Here is a 26,756-nt window from a genome sequence, read left to right as displayed (position 1 = left end):
TTGAACTGGGAAAGGTAAACCCAGATTCAGGGCTCTGCACGCTGTAATTGCAATAATTTAATTTAGCTATTTAACCTGTAATTCAGTGGTATTTATTAAGGAGCATGGGAGAAAATGAGGCCATTAGGAGCCAGAGATGAATACATTGAAATGAAAATGAACACTTCTAACTGCCAGTTGACCTCCGGTTTGTAGCAGTTTTTATTAGGCTGGTCACGGTAATTACCGGGACGGGAATCGGGGGGAAAGTGAATAATTCCGTAATGAACATTTTTATTCATTATCTCGCATTTTCAGGAAGCGGACAAGTAAGCGCTCAGCAAAGTATTGGCGACGTGCTCTTGTTTGTTTTTTTAAAAGGATCGTTTGTGGACAATGGCCCCGTGCAAAGCATCGTGCCGTGGGGAGGGAGTTGGCGTCCCGGGAGCTGGAGAGAGGGGCGTGGGCGGGTGTGGCATTGGTGCCGGGCGTGCGTGGGGGGTGCACTGCGAGACAGCTGTGCAGACGCAGCAGGTGTGGTCAGGTGGCCAGTCCAGCCGGGGAAGTTTTCCCCAAATCATCCATTAGATCAGGGGTCGGCAAAGTGGCCCCTTGAGTGTGGCTCTTCCACAAAATACCACGTGCGGGCGTGCATGTACAGTGTGATTGAAACTTTGTGGCCCATGCCATGGGGCCAAAGAGCTGCATGTGGCTCGCGAGCCGCAGTTTGCTGACCACTGCATTAGAAGGAAGGCTTTCTTGATGTGTGCTGACCACGGGTGGGGTCAGCGAGGTACTCTCAACCATTAGGGTGAGCTGTGAACTGTTGTGGGATTTGCGGGGGTGGGGGGGGGGGCGGTACAGCAGGGAACACGCAGCCAGGTCCTTCCGACGTTGACCCAGGGACTCTACCACCGGGGCTCCACCCTGAAACTAACCAGGGATGCCCAGAAAAACGCCTGCGCACCCTGCAGTGTCCCTGCAGCAGTGGGCAGTGTGTAGGTTCCAACAGAGGAGACCGGTTAGCTGAGCGGGTCTCCACCGTGGGATGGATCGTCCCCGAGAGGTTCAAATAAAGATCTCATGGTGTCTCTAGGGATGTGGGGAAATGCTCCCACTTAATATCAAGAGAGAAAAGCCCAGCCCCTCCGGCGTGGCTCAGTGGTTGAGCATCGACCTATGAACCAGGAGGTCACAGTTCAATTCCAGGTTAGGGCACATGCCTGGGTTGTGGGCTTGATCCCCAGTGTGGGGCATGCAGGAGGCAGCCGATCAATGATTCTCTGTCATCATTGATGTTGCTACCTCCCTCTACCTTCCTCTCTGAAATCAATAAGAGGGAGAGAGAGAGAGAGAGAGAGAGAGAGAGAAAGAGAGAAAAGCCCAAACCCAAACTGCAGACAGTCTGAGCTCTGTCGGTCCATGTCTGTGTGTGTGCGTCTAAGTCCACAGCAGGGGGACAGAAAGCAAACTTGGAAATTTTAACGCAAGTCACTTGGATGGTCTCTATGTTCTTTGTATCCTGATCTGTTCTCTGTGAAATGTTGTATGAGAAGAAAAGATTCCTTTAAAAACCAGAAGACGCAGTAACATTGATTTCAGAAGTTATGACTTTCGCTGATTGGAGAGAGGTTTCTAGCTGGGCACACGCCATCGGGCGCTGCCAAGCTTGCGGTTTCATTAGCTCCTCCTTACTGTTTCCCAGAAAACCATTCAGCCCTGAGATGAACAGGGGAGACGAGCTGGAAACGCTCCCGTCGGCCCGGCCGTGACGGATGGCTTCCAGCACGGAAAGCCGGCGTCCCTGTGCGTGGCAGCGGCATCTTCTTTTCATTGGCTTCATGTCCAATCTCGGCCTGTTGGTCCACACTGGAGTGAGGGCCTCTGGGGCTGGGGGATGCATGGTCCAGAGGTGGGACATTCGGTGCCGGCATCTGTTGCGTGGATGGCCCCAGATTCTGCATCTTCTCCACTTGGGCCGTCCACCCCGTCTCTAGCTGTGGTCATTTCCATTCAGATAGAGGCCCAGAAAGGATTTTCTATTCATACGCGAGTGGGGTGTCTGTGTGTGTCTGTGTGTGTGTGTGTGTGGTCAGAAGAACTTTATTAGATCCTCAGATGATATTCCCCCGCCCCAACAGGGTCTTCATTTCCTCCCTGGGGTGCCCCCCTCCCTCACCCTCTGATATCCACAGGAACATCCTGGAGGCCTGCCTCCTGGAACAAAATTATTCTCTTTCCAATTTTTAATTTTCCAACTTCACTCATTCTCATTATTAAGTGCACTGTGGTTATTGGAGAGAAAGGAATAAAATGACAGCTCTGCCTGGAACTCAGAGTCCGCACCTGCTTTGCATACTGACTTCGGCTGGCTGGCAAGGAGGGGCCGGCGGTTCTCAGGCCCTGGGGATGGTACACGCCAGGCCCACGTAGACATGCCTTCCGCCGTGGCCCTCTTCTCGCTCGTCTGCTCTCTGTGTCCGACTCGCTGCCACCAATTGTAATCCTATCCAGTGCCCTAAAACAAGCAGGCTAGGGGATCCGAGAGACATCTTTATTTTTTTTAAATATATTTTTTATTGATTTCAGAGAGGGAAGGAGAAGAGAGAGAGAGAAACATCAATGATGAGAGAGAATCATGGATCGGCTGCCTCCTGCACACCCCACACTGGGGACGGAGCCCACAACCCGGGCGTGTGCCCTGACCGGGAATCGAACCGTTGACCTCCTGGTTCCTAGGTCGACGCTCAGGCAGAGAGACATCCATTTGACATCTGGTTCAGAAGCAGGGGTCTAGGTGTGCATCCTGATGTGAAAATAAAGTTCACAAGGCCACGTGTGTGAAAGCTTGGGCCCAGTTCCTCGCACACAGTAGGCTCTTGGAAAATGATCCTTCTGCCGCCTCTCGCCCTGAGCTTGGATCTCACCCAGGTCGGTATGATGATGACGACACCCGCCTAACCCCGGAGGACTCGGTGTCCCCTTGGGTGTGAAAACGCCTGGCTTGTGCCCGCTGCCCAGTGTTAGAGCTCAGCTTTCGAAGTGTCTGATGGGGCCTCTGGAGCGTGTTGATTTTCTTAGCGCGGGTGACTGCACATGCTCAGGGCTCAGAGAGCTCCCGTGTCCTCGGCCGAGAACCCCAAGGTCCTTTTTCTGTTTCCCCTCCCACAGATCCAAAGCGTTCTCTCTGCCTAGACACGGTTCCCCAAAGTGCAGCTGAGCCCGCTGCACCTCCAAGACGTTGGTGCACTGGCGTCGTGGGAGCATTTGTCAAAACAGCTGCAGATGCCCTGGGTCAAGGGGGATGGGCTCCTGCAAAGGGAGGGCCTCTCGGGAAAGGCTGTGGTCTGGGCCTTTGCCGCAGGCCTGCGTGGCCATGAGGACAGGGAGCTGTGTCCCCGCCAAGCTGGCCGGCGTGGCCGGGGCAGGGGAGGGAGATGCTGGGGCACGTCAGCCTTCATGTTGCGTGAGCCGCTGGGGTACCGCACCCCCTGATTTTAGAGATCCAGAAGAGGGTGTCACGCTGCTGCCACCCGGGAGCCACCACGAGCAGCACACAGCCGTCCCTGCTCCTGTGCAGGAACCCTGGGCCCTTTCCTCTGCCTGGTTGCCTGGTTACAAGATCATCTGTCAACAGCTCCCGAGAAGGGGGCTTGGCTGGGAGACACGGGCGGGGGAGTTGGAGATAGTGTCTGCTGTTGGGAACGCAGTGAGTACATTTGATCATATCTAATTCCCATTTATATTAAGCCGGACAGCCCCACTGCCCAGCTGCCCTCTCAAAGCCTTGGACCGCTGGGGTTTTTTTGATGCATGAATGAAGACTGGGAAGTGGGCCAGGACTTGGCTCATGGGCTTCTTCATCATTTATTAGCTTCTAGTTTTAATTGTTTCCCGACTTCTTTCCAGATATTTATCTAGGAAGGATTGTCAGTTCTCGCTGCGCTGCGCAGACGCTCGGGGCGGGCGCCGACTGCAGAATTTTAAGGGCTCTTCTCGGAGGCGGGCAGGAGAGGCGTTTCCGTTCAGTCCAGCAGGCGTTGGTAGAGCACCTACTATGTGTCGGAGGGTGGCACATGGTGAAAAGCTATGGGGATGGACGGGATCTCGTGCTCTGGAGAGGCCTGCCATCCTTGGGGAGGGGGGTGGTGGGGTGGGGTGTGGAAGGGGGTGCTATCACACGGAGACTTATTTACATTGGTTTTGAGCACCATCTGAACTACAGGCCTTGGGTGCATCTGAGCTGTGTGGCTTCAGGCAGGTTACTTTACCTCTCTGAGCCATGGATTCTCCCTTTGGAATCGAGGTGAAGAGCCTAGCAAGGGTTAGTGACACACCAAGACTCCTCAGCAAGTGCTTGGCGAGGGCAAGCCATTGTTTTTGGGTGCTGTGGCCCAGGGAGGTGTCCTGGGTCTTGGAGTGAGGGGAGTTGTGGGGTGGGAGGGAGCGAGGACAGGATGCTGGGCCGGGAACTGTAGGCTATGGGTGTGTCATTTGCCTTCAGTGTCCTGGTCTCATCTGTGAGACGGGGTTCCTGGGCACCCCCATGAGGGACACATGCGGAATGTCAGGGGAGCCGCTGTGGCTTCTCTTCCGCTCCTTCCAGAAGGAGGCCTGGGTCCGAGTGGGCCGGCTGCGTTGGTCCAGTGGTGTGTTTGGCCAGGGACACTCAGAGGGAAGCTGGGTCGGGAGCCAGGGCTCGGCTCACTCAACCTGTGTGTGACCTTGGGAAGGCCTTTCTTCATGCTGGGCAGCCTCAGTTTCCCCAGCTGGTTCTGTGCAAGAGCTGGGTGGACCTTGCTTGTTGCTGGCCAGCCCTTTGTTTCATGGTGTGGGTGGTCTTAGGCACATGGGATCCTCAGCGGCAGGTGGGGATCTGTGAGCGGTGGGGGTGCCATGGGGTGGGACTCGGCCCTGCTGACCGGTGCGCTGGGCGGGTCTGGCGGCTCCCGGGGTTACCGACATTGAGGGCAGTCGGCTCATGGTTAGGACGATAGGCTCTTGAGCCAAATCTTCCAGGCCTGGGTCTGGGCTCCTTTGCACAGTAGACCCTCGGCCTGCCATACAAACCCTTTGAATCTCACTTTTCTCCCTAAAAGACACAGAACAGTTGTCTTCCCCTCGGCATCACTGTGCAGTTGGGCACGTCACCCTGAAGGACAGATTCAGAGAAGCTGAGCACCTTGTCCCCGTCCCTTGGCTAAGAACTCGGAGTGGGTGTGCGCTGGGAGTAGGAACCAGCGTGTCTGGTCCCTGGCTCAGGTTCATGGGGCCATGCCGGACAGTGTCCTGAGTGGCCCAGAGGACAGAATGCTGGACACGGCCCTGCTCCCTGGCCTCCGGGCTGGAGTGACTGTCCAGAAGCCCAGCTCCTGGGCAGGCCGGGCCCACAGCCCTGGGCGAGTTTCCGGAGCCTGGGCAGCTCGGTGTGGTTTCGGCCATTCACTGTCACCTCTGCTGCTGGGGGCAGTCTGGGTCCTGGAGCATTTTAAAAATATATACTTTTATTGATTTTAGAGAGGAAGAGAGAGGGAGAGAGAGAAACATCAGTGATGAGAGAGAATCACCAATTGGCTGCTTCCTGCACGCCCCACACTGGGGATCAAGCCCACAACCCGGGCATGCGCCCTGACTGGGAATGGAACCGTGACCTCCTGGTTCAGAGGTCGACGATCAACCCCTGAGCCACGCCGGCCGGGTGGGCATTTGCTTTGTGCTCAGGTTGGAGGATCGGAGGGCAGGTGGCCCGCGTGGCAGCCCTGCCACCGATCTCACATCTTCTCCATCACCTTTGGGAGCATTAAGGTGAAGACCGGATGCTTTGTGTGCGGGGACATACACATTCCTCGCACCTGTCCCATCTTCGTGGGAACCCGTTGAATTTACAGTTCACGGGGCCCCAGTGATTGGCAGAAACCATCAACGCCCACCGTAGCGCCCTCATTTCATCGACAAGCATTGTGGCCAGTAAAACGAACGGCTGGCGCTCACGGGCTCACAGAATGGGTCGGGGTGGCTGCAGCGATGGGGAAGCGACAAAATGCTTTGATTAGTCAGCGAGCTTCTTGAACATGAGGTTAAAAACCCATTTTAGATTTGGGGCTTTTCAAGACTGACCCCCCCCTCTGAAATTTGGCCCCCAGGATTGGGAGCAAAATGATCCCAGAATTGAGGAAGAAGTGGTGAGAGCAAGCCCCCTTTCCGACCTGGACGGAACGCCTGTGAGCCGTGGGGCTTGTCAATGTGCGTGTTTGCCTATTGTTTCTGCCCTCGGCCACACCGGTTGCGTTAGATTTGGGCTTCATCACTTACTTTCTGTGTAAAAGGGAGACATGCTTGCAGAAGAGGGTGGGGAGAGGACTGGGGGCAGGTCACCCCTCTGCAGCCGGAATCTGAGTTCTCGCGCACGCACGTCGCGGTGCCAAGCCGATGCTTATTATTCCCCCAGAAAATAATGTTCCTTTTTTTGTGTCCTTTTTTTTTTTTTTTTTACTTGCTTTTAACATTCTGCCCCTGGCATCTGTTCAGGCATTGTGGACGAACGGAGCCTGTGTTCTGACAATGGGTTAAAGCAAGCACTTATTGAAAAGCATTCTCTACTTAATTACATTTCCTTCTTCTGGAAGCTATTTTAATTTTTTTTTATAATCACATGTTAATTGTGTATTAGTGGGGCCTTTCTGATTAGTTGAAAACATAATGAAACCTTTGTAAACAACACAGAGAGGAGGAAAGGGGAGCGTGTGAGGCAGAGACAGTGGGGATGCGCCCGTCCTCGAAGAGGCCGAAATAACTGCAGTGCCCGACGCCAGGGAGGGGCGGGAACTGGACCTGGGGGTCCCTTTTCTGAGTGACAACTGCCCTAACGGGGAGGGTGGGACCACAGCTACTCATCAGTGAAGGAGAGGGATGGGCTCACGAGTGGTCCCTTCCTCCTCCTCCCTCCTAGCCCCACTCTGCTGTCATTCATTCATTCATTGACTTGTTCACTCATTCATTCACTCACTCTCCCTCTCATTCACGTTCTCAGCAATCACTAGCTTACTCTTGAGCGCTGTCTGGACGCATGCTTTAGCCTCTCAGGGTGGGTTAACCCCATTTGCTGGTCAGCCAAGGCTGGGAGCAGGAGATGCAGCTCCGTCTCTCAGTCCTGGGACCCGGCCCCAGTGTGGTTCTGAAGTCCCTGTGTCCCTTCCCATCCAAACTTCAGCAGGTTCTGGAAGAAGGAGGTTGTGGGGGGCGGCGCTGGGGCTGGGCCTGGGAGTGTGCTGGGGGGTCGGCAGGCAGGCGGGCGAGGTGAAAGCCCGCTGCCGTCCCCAGAGCGTGTGGGCATTGTTTTATTTTCCGCCTTTTAACAGCTTGACTGAGAGCAGCAGCCCCGGTTTATGCTCCCTAGTGTGGGGGGAGGGCCCCCCCCTAGTGTGGGGGGAGGGCCCCCCCGAAAGCCCGGCTCTGTTCCCCATTCCCAGGCTGGCCTGACAGGAGCTTGCAGCTTCCAGGCTGTTATTAGGGGAGCGTGGCCGGGGCGCTTAAAATGAAAGTGCTACTGTGTGCAGAGCGCCAGGTTCACGGTGCGCGCTCCAAGGAAACGCCGCCAAGACAGCGCTGTGAACGGCCGCCAAGCCAAACACACGCAGCCGGCCGGCCGCGCCAGCGCACTTCTGCAGATAGGGGGAAAATTGACTGTCTGATTCGGAGTGTTTCTACAACTAAGAAGAATCACTCCAGCGATTGTTCTAAAAATATTCTGGAGGAGGCACGTTCTTGGAGGCCCTGGGGTTCTGAGCGGCCCTTAATCGTACTTTTTATGTCGTCTCTGCGGATCGTGTTAAAAAAAAATTGACTAAGGCTTGCGTGGTCATTCTCCCCGTGCCCCCCCCCCCCCCACCCCCCCGCATAAGTGTGGCTGCAGCCTAAGAGTGGTGTATGCAGCAGAAATTGTGTTTTTATCTCTCTGACTTCAGGAAGGATATTTGGGTTTTCGTCTCCTGCAGCTGCTGTTGCAAGACTCACATCTGAGCAGCGGAATCTAGGGCAGCCCCTGCCCTCCCTGCCTTGGGGGCCTAGCCCAGTCGGGAGGGAGGTGTTTTGGGGGTGGCCATGGAGGGGGCGCGGCCACAGCTCCTGCTCCTGCTCCTGAGCCTGCGCAGGCTGGCGTCCCCCTCTTAAGGCTCAGCTCCCCAGGAGGCCGGGCTGCACAGCTCCGGGGCAACTCTGGAATGCAGATGATTGCTATAGTGATGAGATTGACTGGGATTCCACAGTTCGTTTATTTGCCAAAAGTAAATGATGTCAGCCGCCCCCCCCCCCCACCCCCGCCCCCTGCTTCCCCGTCTCTCAGTTTCTCTCCACCCTCCATCTCCATCCCTTCTCCCTCTCTCCCTTACTCCCAATTTTGAACATTTCTCTTGCAGTCTGTTCTGCAGGTTCAAGCTGAAGTGCACACAAGGGAGCCCAGTACGGTGAAACCCCAGCACTCGGCTTTGGGGCCGGGTAGCTCGTTGTCACATGCTGCCTAACAGCACCCCTGCCTCTACCCTCAAGGTGCCAGCAGCACCCCCTCCCAGGGTGGCATCAGAACCGTCTTAGCACATGGCCCCAAGTCCCCGGGAGGGCACCCAGTCCTCAGGGGAGAACCGCTGGTCTAGCCTTTTATTCCTCCCAAACTGACAACCAGTAAAAGGCCTGGAGAGCAGTCATATTAGCCTCTATGTTTAGGTTGACAAATAACCAATAATAACAGGGTGGATCAAAGGACTTGGAAATTGAGAATGAATCCCCAGTGTTGAATTTTGCCCCCCAAAGTGTATTTTAAAAAGAAGTCCCAGGACCCTTCTGGTTTGAGGGTTGACCAGGTGTGGCCATTGGCAGGTGGGGCCGGGGGAGGTGGCCTGTCTGACTCAAAATGGCCAGGCAGGGTTGTGGCCAGAGTTCACCCCTTCCAATAATCAGGAAGTTTTCCTTGAAAACATTTCCTGTGCTGAGCTTATAAGACAAATCTCTTAGAATTAGGTAACTGGTGATATTGGTCAATGGACAATTTTGAGGAATTTGCCAGTATTCTGGGCAACATATGTTAGGACTTCATTGCCTTTCCTTCCCCTCCCTCCCTCCCTCCCTCCCTCCCTCCCTCCCTTCCTTCCTTCCTTCCTTCCTTCCTCTCTCCTGTCCTCCCTCTCTTTCTCTTCTCTTCCCGTGGAGGTCTTTTACTGTGTGAGGAATGGGGCCTCGCCTGCTCCCAGGCAAGGGCCTCGTTTTGATGACATACGCAGTAACGATTCACTAGAATCCTATTCTGTGGCTTTACGAGTTGACTCATTACTGGCGCACCCGACAGGGTCAGGTGCCAGGTGCCATTTCATCCATCAGCAAACCCATCTTTGGAGAAATCTAGAATTGGGTGGTCAGCGGGTATCGTGCTGGGCTTTCTTGGAACGCCGCGTGGCCAAGTATGCGCGTGACAGTGTGAGAGTGATTTCCTGGGCTCAGCCAAAACCCGTGCTTCCGCCGGCGCCTCTCCGCCAGCTGGCGGGCCCAGCCAGCCTGGAGGTGCTGCGGCCATTCGGAACTCACAGGACTCCCCTCCCCGGGGCCTGGGCTTCGGGGCCTCCGCCTCCCTGGTGCAGATCCTGCGGTCAGTTTGGGCTGCAGCCCCCAGCCCCCAGCCCCCATCCTCCTGGAGCGGTCCCCTCCTCTTTTGTTACGGGCACAGCCTCCTGCCCCTTGGCGTCGCTGCTGCCTTCATCTGCCTTCTGGGGGTGGGGTGGGCAGTGCCATGAGAACCAGCTGGCGCAGTCCCTGTGGGCCACGGGCATGAGCCGCTGGGCCACCCAGCCGCCCTGCTGGGCTCACGGGTTTTGGAGGGGGGACCATGTAGTGAGCACGGGTGTGATTCTCTCCCCACCACCTGGTGTGTGTGTGCATGTGCTAGCACATGCGTGCACACGCTCGCACACCCCCCTGCATTTTTGTGTGAACCTGGGCGGGGGTGGGGGTGCTAGGTTTCTGTTTCCTGTAACCTCCCGTGGCTGTCGGTACATCTCCGGATGCTCCGATTTTCTAACACCCGGCCGCTTGGCCGCGCGTCGGGCCCGGAAGCCCCGGAAGCCCCGGCACTGTCAGCGGCGCCTGGCGAGGGTGACCATCGCCCGGCTGCCGGCGGCTGGAGGAAGCTGGCACCGCGGCAGAGGCTCAGCGCCGCGAGTGCCGCAGGTTTTTTCATATGGAAATGTGAAATAATGGGGTGATTAAATAGAGCTGTATATTAAAGTACATCTGACATTAGAATTACCATAATGTGCTGTAGCCTTAGGCTGAGTACTTTATTTGCCATCTGCGTAGGCCCCAAATCCCCCGGGGAGGCGCTAAAATATTCTGAATAAACTCAGCTCGAGTCCTTATTGAGAGTAAAATACCATTTGTGGCACGTCGTATTGATTCGTCTTAATTGTGGTGCAGAAAAGAACATTCACTCGCTGATGACTTTTGTGCTTGGTGACAAGCTGGCTGGAGTTACTCGAACGCTGCAGTTGGTTAACCTGGGCGGGCCAGGCGGGCACCTCGGCTCTGAGCGGGAGCTGTGCCACCGTGGGCACCGCTGGGGCTCGCTGCCAGCCCCCTGCCCTCCTGGGGGGTGCCCACTGGGGGCACAGGAGATTCGTGCTGTGCCCTCGAGGGGCCATGGCCTGTGTCTGCGCCCCTGGTTGGAGAGATGTGCTATGCAATTTTAAGAAAACAAAACTGAAAAATGAAAAGGAAAAAAATCCCTCTTGCCCTGGCAAACCCAGGCTCGGCTGGTTCCTGGCTCGTGGGGGGAGGGACCCGGCCGGGAACGGTCCCTGTAGCCCTTTGGGGGAAGGCGCCTGCGACGCATTAAAGATAAATGAGTCATCGGCGGGAAAACACTGGGCCATCCACACGGCCCTCCCCGATTCAGAAGGTCCAGTTTTTACCCCGTAATTGCCCATCATTATACACAATTTAAATATTCAAACGTTCTCCACAAAGCTTGGGCCAGCATGTTTTTATTACAAATTCAGAACAAGGGAATAACCTTTAACTTCAGAGACAAATGAGACAAATTTACAAGTGCATGTCTGCTGTTTCCTTGTGTTTTATCAATCCCCGCGGACCGGAACACTTTGGCTGTAATGCCACTCAGAACAATATACATATATTACTACTTGTTTGTGGTGCGTCGGTAACGAGTCCCCTCTGCATTCGCGGACCTATAGCGCCGGGGCAGAGGCTGTCCGTACCGTCAATTCTCTCCTCGGAGCTAAACGTACACTCCATTAACGCGAGATTTACTGCCCCTGCAATACTTCTTGGGGTGGAATGTGGAGATCTGTGTGGGTTTAAGGGAGGGAAGGGCGGAGGCCTGCCTGGGAAGGGAGTTGTGAACGATGCGGGGAGGGGAGGGGGGGCAGACTTCCTGTGTCCCCCGGAGGCGAGCATGAGACCCAGAGGAGGTGAGCACGCGTGTGCACACGCACACCCTGCAGCCCTCTCCGGCCCTCTTGCCTGCTTATTCCTTAATTCACTCCGTTTCCCATTAAATGATAGCAAGGGTTGGCTCTGTGCTTCCTGTTCCCGTTCTCTGCTGAATTCCTGCCCCCAGAGTCCCAGAATCTACCTCTCAGAAAACCCCATATTTGGGGGGGGGGTGTTGGGGTGAGGGGAACAGAACCCTCAAACACACTGGAAAAGGTAGGTCCTTCTCAGGGATGCCAAGCTCAAGGGACTCCGACAATGCATCCCTCGATAACAGGGAGGACGTATTATTTCCAGCAGATTCAAGTGCCTTATGCAAAGGGGAAAACGCTATAAAGATGATCTAGAGCAGCGGTTCTCAACCTGTGGGTCGAGACCCCTTTGGCGGTCGAACGACCCTTTCACAGGGGTCGCCTAAGACCATCCTGCCTATCAGATATTTACATGACGATTCATAACAGTAGCAACATTACAGTTATGAAGTAGCAACGAAAATAATTTTATGGTTGGGTCACCACACGAGGAACTGTATTTAAAGGGCCAGGAGGTTGAGAACCATTGCTCTAGAGCGGCAGTCACCAACTTTTCGGGCCTCATGGACCACCAGCGATCCACAGACTACCCGTTAGCGGCCGCTGCTCCAAAGGTTTCCTTAAACCAGCGGCCGCCAACCTTTCGGGCCTCACGGACCACCAGTGCTCCGCAGACCACCGGCTGGCGGCCGCCGATCTAGAGAAACAGGCCTAGTTTTCCGAGAATGTCGTTCACGAGTTACCACAATTAAAGCCGCTCCGTGTGTCCTGCCCCTGGCTCCCCCATCTTAGTGGCAAACACTGCTGTTCTCACCCCGCCCCCCCGAAGTACCCCGCGGTCAGCGACGTTGCTTTGTTGCAGCCTGAACTGCACACCTGGTCTGACCACAGAACGGAGCAGTTGACAGCGAGCCTGGGGAAATCGGGGTGCTCGGCGCCTGCAGCTGCGGTTCCGTTTGCTTCTTGCCTGTGTCACTAAGAGGCTGGACCGCCCCGTGCCTGAAGATGGCTTCCTGGGGGTTAGGCTGAGAGGCCGGGCGGGATCATTGAACCACCGGGAGGTAGGAGCCTCCCTGGAGGGCAGTGATCCTCCTGGATTGGGTTTGAAGATCCCACTGTGGTTCCCGCCCTCCCGTCTCATTTCTCTGAGCCTAATGGGCTCGCCGTCTAGGAAGAGTGGACCTGGTCTGACGCTAAGCTCTCCACGGCGTGCACCTCCATCCTCCCGCTGCACTGAGGACTCCTTATACCGAGCAGTTGATGACTCAAGTCGTCTTGAGTGTGGGCTCGAAAATCTTCCTCCCCGCCTTGTGCTAGAATTGACACAATGGAATTTGATCTGCTTCCAGCTGATCTTTGCCTGATTCCAGAGCCTCCTCAGGCTAAGCCCAAGCCCCTTTCAATTGCACCTACAGTTCCTCCGGACTCCAGGATCCCACCCCAGGCCCTTCTCTGGGTGGCAGACTCATTCCCCCTGAACTCCGTTTCGGGGTGTCCTCCTGGGAGGAATCCCTCTGACCCTCCCAGGCTGTTGGTCTCTCCTTCCTCTGGGTCCTGGACCACGTGGCACACCCTTTACCGGTGACTGTGGCCTGGGCTCTCACTAGCTGCATGTGGACACGTTAGCCCCTTGCCCTTGACCGCCGGCTCCATGGGGGCGGACGTTTCGGCGTCCCTGCGTCCAGCACAGGGCCTGGCACTTCGTATGTTCGTTCGTGGAATAAAGGTTGGAGGGAGGGAGGAGCACATGTGTGAATGGGGTTCAGAAGGCCCTTTCACCTTTGCTATGATGGTGCAGTGGTTTCTGGGGTACCAGCCAGGGTAGTGTGACCGTGGCTGTGGTCCTGGGTCCCTCCTGGCATCTTAGGAGAAGTAGCAGGGCCCAGAGAGCAGGACAGGTTCTTCACAGGCACGTTTAGCCCTGGGTTTGGATGTGCGCGTGGAGGAGCGAGGACAGCCCTGCGTGGGGCACCCCATGGACGAGCAGGGGCCGCACCGGAGGGAAACGCGGGAGGGGAATTCTCGCAGGTGTGAGCCCCTCTGCTTGCATCTCCTGTTCCCTCACCGCCTCCTCTTGCAGCAAACAGACTTGCAGTCTGTGGGCTCAGGCGCCTTCCATGTGCTCAAGCCGGGCCTTCCACCTGCCTCTCCTGCCTGGCGGACAGGTGCCGTTATTCCTGTGTCCGGCTCGACCTCACTGCACACAGGGCTTCCTGCCTGCCTCCCGCCCGGGCGCTCTGAACTCACTCCGCAGGGTCTGCTCTGCCGTAGAACCCTGTGTGTCCACAGCTTAGCCCACCCTGATCCCGAACCCGCCTGTGGCCTCCTGGAGGGCGGGTCACGCGGGGCCTCTGGCAGCTCGCACCCAGCATGTGGGGACTGGATGGGTGAGGAGTGAGTGAATGAGTGAGTACATGCATGAGAAAGACATGTCCCTGGAGCACGCGGGGCACGGTCAGCTCTCCTCGGTCCACTCACTTCCAGGAACGCCTCTTTGGCTGGAGGCGGGATTCACGGGTGTTTTAGTGCACAGTTGGCCGTCGGGCGGGGCGGGGGGGGGGGGGCAGGGCTTTGGGTTGAGGCTTCGATGAAGGCTGAGGGCCCAATCCCCTGCCCGAGCTGACTCCAGGCATCTGAAGCACAAAGAAAGCTCTCCTCGGCCACACGGACACTGGGGGGTGAAGGGACTCCCCACAATGCTGAGGATGAGTGAAGTTTCTTCACTGTGTGAGGCTGCTTCCCTCGCGGCCAAGGGACCCGTGGCGTTTCCTGCAAGCCTGCAGCTGCCATCGCTGCCCCCACTGGTGTTCACGGTGCCGCCGGAATGGCTGCTTCAGGCCGCTCCTCAGCGCCCCCTGTGGCAGACTTTGCCGTGGCAGTGGAGGGGGCAGCCAGCAGCCAGGTGTGCGCCTGGACTCAGACCCCGGCCTGGGCTCAGACTGGGTGGCGTGACCTTGGGCCCCTCCCTTAACTGTGATGAGCCTTACTTCCACTTCCCCACAGAATTTGGATTCAAACCCATCTCCCAGTGTCGCTGCGAGTGTCCACCTGAGATGCCCACACTGGCACGTGCAGGTTGGATATGAGTTGAACACACCAAAGTCAAGGGCTGAATTGACCATGCGTATGGTGATGCCTATCCGGCAGCATTCCCAGAATGCTGTGGGAGGCGTCGGGCTCTGCCTGGCCTGGGTCTAAGGAGATGTGTGGGGGGAAGGGAAGGAAAGGCAGGTGTCCAGGCGTTGGAATGGCAGGTGCACGGACGTGTGAAGGTGCGCAGCCCCGAGGAGAGGGCCGGGAGGGGGAGTGGCCGGGGCAGGGGTGGGCAGCGAGTCTGGCTGGATCCCGAAGGCGGAGTGCCCGGGCTTCCTCTGGGGGTGCAGGTGCCGTTTGCTCTGTGATTCGGGCCCATCGCTGGCCTGCTCGCCCACTCTGCCCAGGGCAGCTGCAAGGTGGGCACTGGCGGTGGCCTGGTGTTCGGTCTGTCTGGAGTCTCCCGGGATCCCGGCATGCTCCGGTGGTGGGCATGCAGCCGGTGGAGAGCGTGGGTGTGCCGGGTGGGGCCTGTGCCTGGCGTGCCCGGGAAGTGGGGCCGTTTGTTGAGGGCTGAGCTGGAGCTGGCCTCGCCGGGAAGGCAGGCTGGAGCCGGGCCGGTTCACCCAGATCGGGCAGATGACCTTCTCCTGATGGCGATGACTTCAGTGACACAGAGCCTGGGGCAGCAGACAGGACACACCGCTCACACGGGCCACCGACAGTTCTGAAGGACGTGCTGGTGGCCCGCGTCACAGCAGCGGACAAGACCTGATCGATCCCTGTCCGCAGGGAGCTGGAATCCGGCCCAGACAGTCCGTTTTAATAAATAACCCAAGACCAATTATGTGGCCTTGAGCAACTTACTTATGGTCTCTGAGTGTCCTTTATTGCTGCTGTAAATGGTCACCATGAGTCGAGTGATCCTGAGGACAGAGTCGGGTGATGCAGGTCAGAGGAGGCCCAGGGCAGGTCTGGACCCTCCGAATCCTGCCAAGCCCTGGCCTGCTTCCTCCTGGCGATTGGTAGTGTCTGCCATGGGCACGAGGGGAGGGGTGTGGGCTCTGCCAGCTGAGGCTGGCTCAGTGCTTCATCACCAGGGACAGTGTGTCTTCGCCGTGATAGTGCTACCCCCGGTATCACCAGCACCAGCGCCCACCCAACAAAGGGCAGCTATTACGTGCCCATGAAGTAATCAGCGTGATTTCACCGAGGTATTGACATTCTAGCTGAAAGCAACACGTCTCCACGTGTTCATTAGCACCTGGGCTGAAAGCAGAGGTCCCATACCAGGCACACGCAGCTGTGTCCTATGCCATCAGGTCCCTGGGCTCGGGGGACCCCAGGTCCGCACACTCTTTCTCTTGACCGGGCCATCAGGCTGAGTTACAGCATAACGCTCAGCTCAGAAGCACAGTGTCTGGTGGCCTCCGGCAGACCTTTTCCTCCTCCCACCCTCATCTTGCTCATCTGTGAAATGGTGCTGATGACAGTTCCGACCTCAGGGTTGTCGGGAGCCTCGTGTGAGGCTGATTGCACTCAGCCGTGGGCCGGCTTGTGGTGAGGATGTAATAATGGCTGATTGTTCCTGCTGTGACTGGGCGTCCCCAGTGCCACCTCTCCCTGTCAGGCCGCCTTTGATGGAACGCATTCAGAACAAGCAGCGATGGTCAGAGATTCCCTGGACGTTAGTGCTCAGAAATAACACAAATATGAAACTTACCAAGGCTCCCTTCCCCCTCAGGGTCGCTGGTTGACATTTTCTTTCTGGGACCCTGAGAGGGGAGATGGTTTTAAACTTTCTGGGAAGGGGTCTCCACATCGAAGGGGGGATAGTGATGCCAGCGGCTGTCATTTGCCACTGTGGAGACCAGCGATGTTCGCTGTCCTAGACTGGGTGGTGGGTCAGAGACCCAGGCCCTTTCTGTGGGCCTGGGCGCCGTGGAGTCCAGGGAGGGGAAGGGGCCTGCCACAGGGCACCCGGGGTCCAGCCTCCTGCTCCTGACCTGGCTTCCTGGCATCTCACGGCCCCTCCGCCGGGTGCTGCGTACATGGTGTGCCCTTCAGGCTCACTCGCTCTGTGAAAGGTCTCCCTCCTGCCCAGGAGCCGGGCCTGCGGGGGAACCGGATTGGGTCCCATCAAAGCACCGTCGATGCCCTTCCCTGGGAGGACACACAGAACCTTTCTCCGCTGTTTTCACTGGGAAACAGGCCCTGACAAGTGTGAAGGGAGTGACCCGTGCCTGGGTGGGGCTGTGCGCTGAGCAGCAGATGGAGCCTGGGGCCGGGAAGCCTCCCCCTGCCGGCTGGGGGCCTCTGCCGTCCTGGGCTTCAGCACCGCCAGCAGGAATGCAGCCCTGGCCTGGCCTCCCCCAACACCGTTCGAGCAGCAGGAAGCGGCCCGTGCACATGCCAGACCCGCTGTAAAACGCGGCGCACGCTGCAGAGGGCCCGGTTCTGATTTTGGCCTCCAGCTTTTGGAGGACAGGGCAGCCTGTGTCCCAGGCCCTGCAGGCAGGCTGCCTTTCCAACGGGGTGGCTTGGCCTCGGTGGGAGACGGGAAACTCGGCCCCTAGCGATGGCCTCTTCCACGAATAACTCCAGTAAAGGTGTGTGTTTTATTGCCGTCGTCCCTGATACCTTTATTGGTACTATTAGAGTCACTGGCATACTGACGAGGAAATTATTTAAGTGCTCATTAAAACACACACCTTAACAGCCCTAGCCGGCTTGGCTCAGTGGATAGAACGTTGGCCTGTGGACTGAAGGGTCCTTGGTTTGATTCTGGTCATGGGCACATATCTGGGTTGCAGGCTCGAACCCAGTGTGGGCGTGCAGGAGGCAGCCAATCAGTGATTCTCTCTCATCATTGATGTTTCTATATCCCTTTCCCTCTCCCTTCCTCTCTTGAAATCAATATAGAGAAAACTTGAATAGCAGAGGGAGAGTAGCATTTCTCTGCAGGAGTCCAGTTGGGTGTCTGTTCCCAAGCTTCACAATAAAAAATGATGTTTCCTCAACGTTTGCAAGTTTCGGCTTCCCTGGAGCCTCCCGTGCGTTAGGTGAGCTGCATTAGAATCCCTCCAGCGTTTTATTACTGCCAGAGCTACACCGACAGGCATCCCAGAAACACCCAGTGCTGGGTCCGAGATGGACAATAACCAACGAGCCCTGGCCAGTGTGTCCAGTGGTTAGAGCACTGGCCTGTGCACCGAAGGGAGGCAGCCCGTTGATGTGTATCTCTCACATCTATCTTTCTTTCTTTCTTTCTTTCTTTCTTTCTTTCTTTCTTTCTTTCTTTCTTTCTTTCTTTCTTTCTTCCTTCCTTCCTTCCTTCCTTCCTTCCTTCCTTCCTTCTCTCTCTCTCTCTCTCTCTCTCTCTCTCTCTCTCTCTCTCTCTCTCTCTCTCCTCCTTCCCCTTCTTCCCACCCTTACATTCTCCCTGAAAAGCAATGGAAAAAGATATCCTCAGGTTAGAATCAACAAAACAAAAAAAACCACACGAATCATGCACAGCCCCAAACCCGAACATCTGCATGGTAGCGGGGACTCCTGTAGGGTGTGTCCACGTACTGGGCCCTGCTTGGCCCCCCCCAGTGTGTTGTTCCCATTCTACTGATGAGGAAATCGAGGCTCAAGCGCTTAAGGTCCTGGTTGACTTCACTGTGCTGGGAAGGTCAAGGCAGAGGTGTGAACCCACACTGCTAGCTCGGAGATCGCGGAGGGTTTTGAACTTGAGAAAAACACAGGGGGCTCCCTTTAGAGCCCGCGGAGCGAAGAAGACCCAGCGTGGACCTTAAGCCTGAGTTAGTGCTCCCAGTGCAGCTGACAGTTCCAGGTCTGTAGGCCGAGCTCCACACTGCTGCCTAAGTCACTTCAGAATAACCCAGGCGTCCGCCCGGTAGCTTGGAACCTCCGCAGCCCAGTGGGAAGTGGGTCCTGTCTGGGCCACCGGTGGGGTCCTCACCCGTGGAGGCCAGTTCACCTCCGGGCAGGTGGCCCTGAGCTCCAGGTTGGGTGCCGGCGAGGAAACCTCTGCGGCCCTCTCACCGAGGGTCTGCTGCTGCGTTTGCGAAGGAGCCGTCCGGGACTGTGTGCGCCGCCAGGTCTCGGATAGAAAAATGCTCCGTGTGGCTCTCAAAGACTTTCTGACATCCCTCAGTCCTTAAGTGTGAGGCCCCCGGTGCTCAAGGCGATTCTGGGCGGGAGATCTCCACGAGGTGGGAATGGAAATGAACATTTTATTTAAAAAAGAGGGGGGAGAAGTGTCAGGGAGGGCCTGTGAGGGCCCCAGGGTTTTAAAGTCGGAAGCTGCCGGGTCCCGGGAAGGCCGGCGCCGGGGTGAGTGTTGCCAGGTGAGGGGGGACGTCCAGGAAGCTCAGCCGTTTCCGGGGGCAGGAAAAGAAAGGGCTCAACCCAGCGTGACGAGGGGCCCAGCAACCCCACCTGAGGGATGCGCCTGATGGTGAATTCCGGGCAGGTGACTTCCTCCCCAGGCCGCGCCCAGTTAGAGATTGACAGGTGCCTGCCCCTCTTTTTTTTTTTAAAAACGAGAAGTGGGAACGTCTGGGCTGTTTGGGACGTGTGGCTACACGTTTCTCAGCAGCTGCCATCTTGAGTTGATTTTTAAAAAAATTTTTAATCAGCCATTTCGGCTGCAGAGCCTGCCTCGGAGTTCTGACTGGTTTTTGGCTAGCTATAGAACTTTCTAGAAAATGCGTGGCTGTCAGTGCAAGAAACAGGAGTGCTCTGGAGATACCCAAGGAAATGCAGATGATGGAAAGGGAGAGTGTGGGAAGGGAGGGGTGGCTGGTGCTGGGGCTCCATGAATGGCTGAAGCCCAGGTGAGGGACACAGAAGCGCCCTTTAATTTGAAGCCCTACGACCTTGTGGGGTGTGGCCCTTCATCTGTGCTATTAGCTGCTGTGTCAGAAAGAACTTTAATCGATCTGCTTCTTATTTCTTACTTATTTATCCTGCTCCAGGAGAGGGTTTGAGGAAGACTCTATAAATATGACCTCTGGCCCGCTCTCCCGTGAGTCTGCAGGAGGTAGCGAGTCCGTCTCCCACGGAGAGTAACTAAAAGCCAGGATGGGAGATGGTGCCTCCGAGGAAGCGGCACTTCCTGTCTAGCTGAGTGGCATGCAGAAAGGGGGAGCTGGGGTGCTGTGAGGCCCTGCACCACCACGTGCTGCTACGGGTCTTGGGAAGGTCCCCCACCGCATGATTCTCCTGGGGCCCCAGCGTGAGGAATGAAGTCCCCAGACGCCCTGGAGAAAGGAAAGCGTCTCGCTCAGAGGTTCTCCTTGAGCTGTTTAGAAGCGAGGTGAAGCTGAACGTCAGTTTCCCTTTTCTTTCCGGCCTCCCTCCCCAGAGGTCTCCTCGCCATTACAGGCGCAGACACGACAGAGGAGACCAGAGTGAAATGATCCCGTAGGACAGCAAACCCGCAAAGCTGGCCTCGCTTACCGGAGGTGGGGCTCTGGCCCCGTTGGCTCTGTGGCCTGGCAGAGTCGACCCCATGACCCCATGCACCCTGGTCGGCCTGCTTTTCTGTGACATCGCACACCCTGTGAGCTCGGGAGGCCCTGCCCCCTCGGGAGTTGTCAAGACTAACCTACCGGCGTGGAATTCACAGCATTGGGTCCGAGCCCCTTGGTTTTTCTTGCTGAGGGTGCAGCCCCCCAGAAATATAATTCATGGGTGGAAAACAAAAACGGAATCTCTGTACAGGATTTCAGAAGTCCTTCAATGGACCAGGGCAAGGGGGGGACTGGCTTCTTCCCTCTGCACCCCACTGTACCTCCCATCAACTTACTAATGTTGGTTATGGTCCCCAGCATGGTTCCCGGGTTTTCTCAGCGTGAGGATCTCCCAGGTACAGGGGAGTGGAGAAAGCAGAAGGGGTTCTTCCAGATCGTGGCTGTGATGTCCTGTTCCCGTTCCTTCCGGCCAGCGAGCAGATCTGGTGGTGGAAGGCAGGGCCTGCCCACGCCGTCCTGTGTGTGAGAAGCAGTAGGACAGGTGGTAGCCTCAACTGCAGGTTGTGGGGGGCAGCCACAGGACGGGCTCTGGACAGAACGTCCAGCTCCATGACTGCCCCAGTGATGGACAAGACTCCACCCTGGCTCAGTGCCATCAGGGTCTGTGACAGTTTGTACCCAGTGCTCCCCTTCGCCACCCCCCCCCCCCCCCCCCCCAGAGCCAGCTTTTGGCAAACCCATGCGTGCCGCCATTGATCCCGGCTGCTGTGGTGGGCCTGGCATTCTTCCATTCGGTTAACTTTCTGGCGAAGGACTTCATGTAGGCCAATGGCCCCCGCCCCCTCTGGGGGGTCTGTGCAGGCCGACCCCACGCAGTGGTTATGGTTAGAGTGTGTGTGAGGCCACGGAGGGGCAGCTGTCACAATGTAGTAATCTTCATAGCATGCTAATTCCTTCTGCGCCTGCATGTCCACGTTGAAGTTTGATAGCGCTTTCTGTGCGGATGCTGATATATGAAACCCTAGAATTTCCTGGAGTTAAAATCCCAAACGAGGCAGCCATTTCTTTTAAAAAAGCCTTTGCAAGGTGATTCCGTCTGACTTGTGTTCTTAGAACTTCCTTGGAGCAAATATTGCCTCATCAGTGGTTCTCAAAGGGGTGGGGGTTCAGTTTTGCCCCCCAGAGGACAGTTGGTAATGCCTGGAGAAATGTTTTATCTTAGTGACTGGGGGTGGGGGTGTGCAGGGGGGTGTAGAGGCCAGGGATGTTGCTGAACATCCTACAGTGCATAGGGCAGCCCCCACGACAAAGAATTATCGGGGTCTCAATGTCAGTCATGCCTTGGTTGACAACCTCCCCCTCCACCCAGAGAGCTGCCGGTGTGGGCAGGGCACCCTTTATGCAGTCCAACCTTGATATCATCCCCATTGTTGGAGTCAGGCATTCTCATAGACATCTCATCTGGCTTCTGAGCAGACGCCAACAAGGACACCTTTTCTTTAGGGGCACAAACTGAGGCCAATGGAATTGGATTAGCTGAGGTCCTGTGGCCGGTCTGGGCTTTGCGAGGCCGCCTGCCCACACACACAACGGGCTTCTTCAGCCCCCAGCCAGCTGGGGACGGACACCTAGGGCCTGGCCCAGGGGTCGCCCCACTGCGGGCCTGGGCCTTGCAGAAAGCGCTTCCAGGACCGTGGCCCCGCGGCAGGCACGCCCCGCGCCGCTTCTCACGCTCTCTTCTCTGCTTTTCTGTCCGTGTGTCTCCCCAGGTAAAGATGAGCCTTCCAGCTACATTTGCACAACATGCAAGCAGCCCTTCACCAGCGCGTGGTTCCTGCTGCAGCACGCGCAGAACACGCACGGCTTCCGCATCTACCTGGAGCCCGGGCCCGCCAGCAGCTCCCTCACGCCGCGGCTCACCATCCCGCCGCCGCTGGGGCCCGAGGCCGTGGCCCAGTCGCCGCTCATGAATTTCCTGGGCGACAGCAACCCCTTCAACCTGCTGCGCATGACGGGCCCCATCCTGCGGGACCACCCGGGCTTCGGCGAGGGCCGCCTGCCCGGCACGCCGCCGCTCTTCAGCCCGCCGCCGCGCCACCACCTGGACCCGCACCGCCTCAGTGCCGAGGAGATGGGGCTCGTCGCCCAGCACCCCAGTGCCTTTGACCGAGTCATGCGCCTGAACCCCATGGCCATCGACTCGCCCGCCATGGACTTCTCGCGGCGGCTCCGCGAGCTGGCGGGCAACAGCTCCACGCCGCCGCCGGTGTCGCCGGGCCGCGGCAACCCTATGCACCGGCTCCTGAACCCCTTCCAGCCCAGCCCCAAGTCCCCGTTCCTGAGCACGCCGCCGCTGCCGCCCATGCCCCCCGGCGGCACGCCGCCGCCGCAGCCGCCCGCCAAGAGCAAGTCGTGCGAGTTCTGCGGCAAGACCTTCAAGTTCCAGAGCAATCTCATTGTGCACCGGCGCAGCCACACGGGCGAGAAGCCCTACAAGTGCCAGCTGTGCGACCACGCGTGCTCGCAGGCGAGCAAGCTCAAGCGCCACATGAAGACGCACATGCACAAGGCCGGCTCGCTGACCGGCCGCTCCGACGACGGCCTCTCGGCCGCCAGCTCGCCGGAGCCCGGCACCAGCGAGCTGGCCGGCGAGGGCCTCAAGGCCGGGGGCGACTTCCGCCACCACGAGAGCGACCCGTCGCTGGGCCACGAGCCCGAGGAGGAGGAAGAGGAGGAGGAGGAAGAGGAGGAGGAGCTGCTGCTGGAGAACGAGAGCCGGCCCGAGTCGAGCTTCAGCATGGACTCGGAGCTGAGCCGCAACCGGGAGAACGGCGGCGGCGTGGCCGGGGTGCCGGGCGCGGGCGGCCTGGGCGGCGCGGCCAAGGCGCTGGCCGACGAGAAGGCGCTGGTGCTGGGCAAGGTCATGGAGAACGTGGGCCTGGGCGCGCTGCCGCAGTACAGCGACCTGCTGGCCGACAAGCAGAAGCGCGGCGCCTTCCTGAAGCGCGCGGCGGGCGACCCGGGGGACGACGACGACGCGGGCGGCTGCGGGGACGCGGGCCCGGGGGGCGCCGTCAACGGGCGCGGCGGGGGCTTCGTGCCGGGCGCCGAGCCCTTCCCGGGCCTCTTCCCGCGCAAGCCGGCGCCGCTGCCCAGCCCGGGGCTCAACAGCGCGGCCAAGCGCATCAAGGTGGAGAAGGACCTGGAGCTGCCGCCCGCCGCGCTCATCCCGTCGGAGAACGTGTACTCGCAGTGGCTGGTGGGCTACGCGGCATCGAGGCACTTCATGAAGGACCCCTTCCTGGGGTTCACGGACGCGCGCCAGTCGCCCTTCGCCACGTCCTCCGAGCACTCGTCCGAGAACGGCAGCCTGCGCTTCTCCACGCCGCCGGGGGACCTGCTGGACGGCGGCCTGTCGGGGCGCAGCGGCACGGCCAGCGGCGGCAGCACGCCGCACCTGGGCGGCCCCGGGCCCGGGCGGCCGAGCTCCAAGGAGGGCCGGCGCAGCGACACGTGCGAGTACTGCGGCAAGGTGTTCAAGAACTGCAGCAACCTGACGGTGCACCGGCGGAGCCACACCGGCGAGCGGCCTTACAAGTGCGAGCTGTGCAACTATGCGTGCGCGCAGAGCAGCAAGCTCACGCGCCACATGAAGACGCACGGGCAGATCGGCAAGGAGGTGTACCGCTGCGACATCTGCCAGATGCCCTTCAGCGTCTACAGCACCCTGGAGAAACACATGAAAAAGTGGCACGGCGAGCACTTGCTGACTAACGACGTCAAAATCGAGCAGGCCGAGAGGAGCTAAGCGCGGGCGCGGGCCGGGCCCTCCCCGCACCTGTACAGTGGAACCGTTGCCAAGCGACAGAATGCTGACCTGACACTTGCCTCCGTGTCACCGCCACCGAGCACCCCCGCGTGTCCCTGGGGCCCGAGGGGGGAGGCGGCTCTCCAACCTAACCTGTGTCTGCGAAGTCCTATGGAAACCCGAGTCAAAATTGTGGAGCCTTTTAACTGTGCAATAATTTCTGTATTTATTGGGTTTTGTAATTTTTTTTTTTGGCATGTGCAGGTACTTTTTATTATTATTCTTTCTGTTTAAATTCCTTTGAAAGAGTTTGTTGGGTATCCATCCCTTCTTCTTCTTCTTTTTTTTTTATTTTGAAAAACCCAGTAGAAGCCTGAGCAATGACTCGCAAGCAATGTAGAGGGGAAGCATAGCTTTTAAATTATAATTTGGGAGGGAGGGCGCTGCTTTTTTGAAATTTAAGCTAAGCATGTGTAATTTCTTGTGAAGAAGCCAACACTTAAATGACTTTTAAAGTTGTTTACTTTTTTTACTCCTTTTTTTTTTTTTTGGTCCTGAAATAAAAAGTGGCATGCATTTTTTTTGGGGGGTGGGGGTGGGGGTGGGGTGGGGAGTGGATGTACAGCGGATAACAATCTTAAAGTTGTAGCACTTTGTTTCAGAGTTGGAGTGGAGCTGTAGCACTGATGATGTCCTGAGAAACAGGGGCCTTTTCTGCGTCGATTTCAGCCTTTCCATGAATAACAGGGGTGAACTTGGAGTGGTGGGGGAGAGGCCCCCAAAACTCTGCACACTGCCAGAGACACAGGAGTTTTTGAGGGCTGCCCGGGGAATGGCCCCAGAGGATTCTAAAATTGTGCATTACCAGCAGACGCTACCTCCTCCTTGAAATGGAGGTGTACCCTGGGATGCCGTCTTAGCCATTTGCCATAGAACAGGCTAACGTGGGCTGAGGGTACCTTTTTTGGGGTTGATGGTGGTGGCCTGCAGTGACACAGAAAGGAAGAAAGCAGCCAGGTTCTTCCGGGCTTCTTCTGGCCTGCCAGCTTCTCTCTCTCTCTCTCTCTTGTTATCACCCCCACCACGAAAATCCCAAGTCCTACGAGTTGCTGCCCATGATAGCGATGATCGGTCATTTCTCAAGCAGACAAGTGCCCTGATGGTGACTGGAGGGAAGTTAGCATTCTCATTTCATGTACACGTGACATTCCAAGGCCCGGGGTGGGGGAGGGTGGGACCGTCCGTGCGAATTTCTGTTCCCTTTCCTGGGAAAGCAGGCAGGGGAAGGCCCATCCCAAGGTGCCCAGCGCTGCTTCCCTTTTTATCATTCCCATTCGGTTGGAAGGTACTAAACCCACGAGATTAGATGTTTGAGTTCTGTTGACCCGCACTTTAAAGCTTTTTGTTTGCATTTAAATTAAATGGCTTCTAAACAAGAAATTGCAGCATATTCTTCTCTTTGGCCCAGAGGTGGGTTAAATAAGGGACGACTGAGATTGAGTGTCAGTGTTGCTAAGCGTGGCATTCACAATACTGGCACTATAAAGAACGACATAAAATAATAACTTATTGGACAGTTTCTCTACTGCCATTCGATCTGATGTGAGTGCCTTGAAAACTGATCTTCCTATTTCAGTCTCTTGAGACAAATGCAAAACTTTTTTTTTTTTTTTTTTGGAAACGAAAAGACTTTTAAAAAAAAAAACAAACGTAAAACGAGAAGAGTACGTTCTTTAGACACAAACAAAGCCACACTTAACTTTCAATACGATTTTTAAAAATCCCGGTTGAAGATAGAGGACATGAAAATGCCATCAGGCCCGATTGAGTGAAGAAATAAACCCAGCACAACCTTGGACATACAATTGTTAGCTGAAGGTCCTCAGCCCCCTTTTGTTTGTGGGACAACGCTGCTTAGATGTGGAGTGGAAGTGATTTACTGCTGAATTAAAACTCAAGTGACACAAGTGACAAGTTGATATCGTTGAATGAAAAACAAAACAACAAAAAAAAACAATTCAGGAACAATGGCTAATTTTTTTTCTAAAGGTAAATTTAGTGCACTCTGTCTTAAGAATACGTTTACAGTATTGGATACATACAAGGGTAACAAAAATTGTGTGTATGTGTGTTGGAGAGATCATTCCCCCCCCCCCCCCCCAAAGTTTTGCTTAATAGGTTATAAAAGATGCCACAGTGGCCGTGTGTATATTGTTTCTTTTGGTGATGGGGTTTTAGTATATATTATATATATTAAAATTTCTTGATTACTGTAAAAGTGGACCAGTATTTGTAATAATCGAGAATGCCTGGGCATTTTACAAAACGAGAAAAAAAAACACACCTTTTTTTCTTTTCCTTGAAAATGTTGCAGTAAAATTTAAATGGTGGGTCTATAAATTTGTTCTTGTCACAGTAACTGTAAAGTCGGAGTTTTAGTAAATTTTTTTCTGCCTTGGGTGTTGAATTTTTATTTCAAAAAAATGTATAGAAACTTGTATTTGGGGATTAAAAGGGGATTGCTACACCATGTAGAAAAAGTATGTAGAAAAAAAGTGCTTAATATTGTTATTGCTTTGCAGAAAAAAAAAAAATCATTCCTGACCTGTACTTATTTTTCTCTTCCCACCTCCCTCTGGAATGGATATATTGGTCGGTTCATATGATGTAGGCACTTGCTGTATTTTTACTGGAGCTTGTAATTTTTTAACTGTAAGCTTGTCCTTTTAAAGGGATTTAATGTACCTTTTTGTTAGTGAATTTGGAAATAAAAAGAAAAAAAACAAAAACAGGCTGCCATAATATATTTTTTTAATTTGGCAGGATAAAATATTGCAAAAAAAAAAAATTTGTATGTTCAGTCCTATTGTACAGGAGAAAAAGGGTTGTCTGACAACCTTGGAGGGAAAGAAGCAAAAGGAAGTCGTG

At 56.1% G+C, this 26,756-nt stretch overlaps 1 protein-coding gene across 4 annotated transcripts in view; it reads left to right on the top strand.

The window, feature by feature from the left end:
• The window catches only part of LOC139009806 (B-cell lymphoma/leukemia 11B), a 91,406-nt gene extending 65,437 nt beyond the window's left edge, over window positions 1-25,969 (top strand). For all 4 annotated transcript variants that reach the window (XM_070413943.1, XM_070413937.1, XM_070413929.1 and 1 more), the window contains one exon: window positions 21,790-25,969. In XM_070413943.1, coding sequence (XP_070270044.1) covers window positions 21,790-23,828 — 2,039 coding nt within the window. In that variant the 3' untranslated portion in view covers window positions 23,829-25,969. The remainder of the gene's footprint in view (window positions 1-21,789) is intronic.
• The last annotated feature ends 787 nt before the right edge of the window (window positions 25,970-26,756 follow it).

This window comes from Myotis yumanensis, unplaced genomic scaffold (genome assembly GCF_028538775.1).
Source record: "Myotis yumanensis isolate MYYU_CA2020_CCGP unplaced genomic scaffold, mMyoYum1.0.hap1 SCAF_1, whole genome shotgun sequence".
NCBI classification, from domain to species: Eukaryota; Metazoa; Chordata; class Mammalia; order Chiroptera; family Vespertilionidae; genus Myotis; species Myotis yumanensis.
Note: the sequence above shows the minus strand (reverse complement) of the source record. Positions and strands in the feature narration are given on the sequence as shown.